This window comes from Plectropomus leopardus, unplaced genomic scaffold (genome assembly GCF_008729295.1).
Source record: "Plectropomus leopardus isolate mb unplaced genomic scaffold, YSFRI_Pleo_2.0 unplaced_scaffold20862, whole genome shotgun sequence".
NCBI lineage: Eukaryota > Metazoa > Chordata > Actinopteri > Perciformes > Serranidae > Plectropomus > Plectropomus leopardus.
Window position 1 is genome coordinate 12,352 of NW_024622564.1, and position 1,741 is coordinate 14,092.

Genomic DNA, 1,741 nt, shown 5'->3' on the forward strand with positions numbered 1-1,741 from the left:
TGTTTTGCACCAAAACACAAAGTTGAATTCTTCGTAAATGTCATTGTACTTGGCAGTAAAACCCCATTCTGATCCTGAATATTAACCCTTTTAAACCCACTGCTACATCACTTTTCACACATATTTAACCCTTTGAGCACTGAGCACATTTCTCTTTGTAAAAGTATCTACTGAAAAATATTAAGGAGATGAAAGAAATGAATGAAGGAAAACTATATTTGTAATTTCATAACTGCATATTTAAAATGACATTACTTTTTTCCAAGTCTTGTTTTTTTTTCCTTTCCTTTTTTATTTTTTTAATCCTTTTTCCTGCTCATTTTCGGGTCATTTTCTTGCACTTTTGACTCATTTCTGTTTGGCTCATTTGTTGCTCAGTGGCTGATATTCCTGAACATGTTCCTGAAGGAAATCCTGACATTCTGCTCAGGTGTCTGAACTCTCTGAAACACAATAAAAATCGAGCACAAACCCTCAAACCAACTGATGTTGACATTTATTTAAAAAGCCGAAAAACATTCACATTTAAATGACAGCGTCTGCCTCGCTGCAGTTTTCATGTTGCAGAGGATAAAAAGACATTACATTTTACCAAAAAGAAGATGTTGTTTGCATAAGCTGCAGATTTTGAACAGCTGGAGTCCATACATCAAAGGGTTAAAGAGCGGCTGGCAGATGAGCCAGTACAGCGACAGGAAGACGCGCAGCATGTTGGGAACGCCGCTCATATCAGCCCTGCTCTGTAATATTTCAAAGCAGCAGCCAAAAGAGAAGTTGAGCAGCGAGGCGAGGTGAGGTGTGCAGGTGCTCACGGCTTTCTGCCTCGTCCGTCTGGAGCCCGAAAAACAGACTCTGAGGATTTTAATGTAGGAGAAAAGGATGGGGAGCAGAGGGACTGCGATGGTGAGAACGATCCCGAAAAGTCCATAAATGTTGTTGACTTTGGTGTCAGAACACGCCAACTTCACCACTAAGAAATTATGACAATACAAACTGTTAATGACGTTTCCACACAGCGTCAGGCGGACGCTCAACGATAACGTGATTAAAAATTTAACAAAAGAGTACAACCAGATGACGGCGACGAGGAGGAGCGCCTTGTTGAACGTCATGCGCGCGTTATACCGCAGAGGACAACAGATGGCCAGATATCGGTCGTAAGACATGACGGCCAAGGTCAAAAACTCAACGTGCGCGTACGTGTAGAGACAGAAGATCTGCAGGAAACAAGCTGCAGCAGAAACGGTGTGAAGGTCAGAGAGGATCTGAAGCAGCAGGAAGGGAAACAACCCTGAACTACCATACAGCTCATTCACACACAGGCTGACCAGGAAAAGGTACATAGGTTCATGTAAGCTTCTGTTCACGCAGATGACCACGATCACACACACGTTCGCTGCCACGGTCACCGCGTACAGCATCACAGTTATCCAGAAGTACAAGTACCTCAGAGTTCCTACGTCTAAATAACCGCTGAGAATAAAATAGGATAAAGTGGAGTTTACCATCATCCTCGTAACAGAAAGCGTCAATATGTTTGTCACTTTTTAACCCCGAATGGAATCATTTGTTTTCATTTCAGACGTTCGGCCTGAAATGATTTTCACGCTGCTGAGTTCACTGACAGCACTGTGCTCATCATGTCCCATAAAACCCTTCACCCTGACACAGAGACACGCATGTTACCTACAGCACACAGCTCAACACGAGCACGTTACGCACAGCTCAACACGAGCACGTT

General features: G+C 43.2%; 1 protein-coding gene across 1 annotated transcript; it reads right to left on the reverse strand.

The window, feature by feature from the left end:
- Window positions 1-581: 581 nt before the first annotated feature.
- On the reverse strand, window positions 582-1,520 carry LOC121965609 (olfactory receptor 11A1-like). Its single transcript, XM_042515744.1, has one exon. It carries the CDS (start codon window positions 1,509-1,511, stop codon window positions 582-584), a length of 930 nt encoding a protein of 309 aa, XP_042371678.1. The 5' UTR covers window positions 1,512-1,520.
- Between the last annotated feature and the right edge of the window lie 221 nt (window positions 1,521-1,741).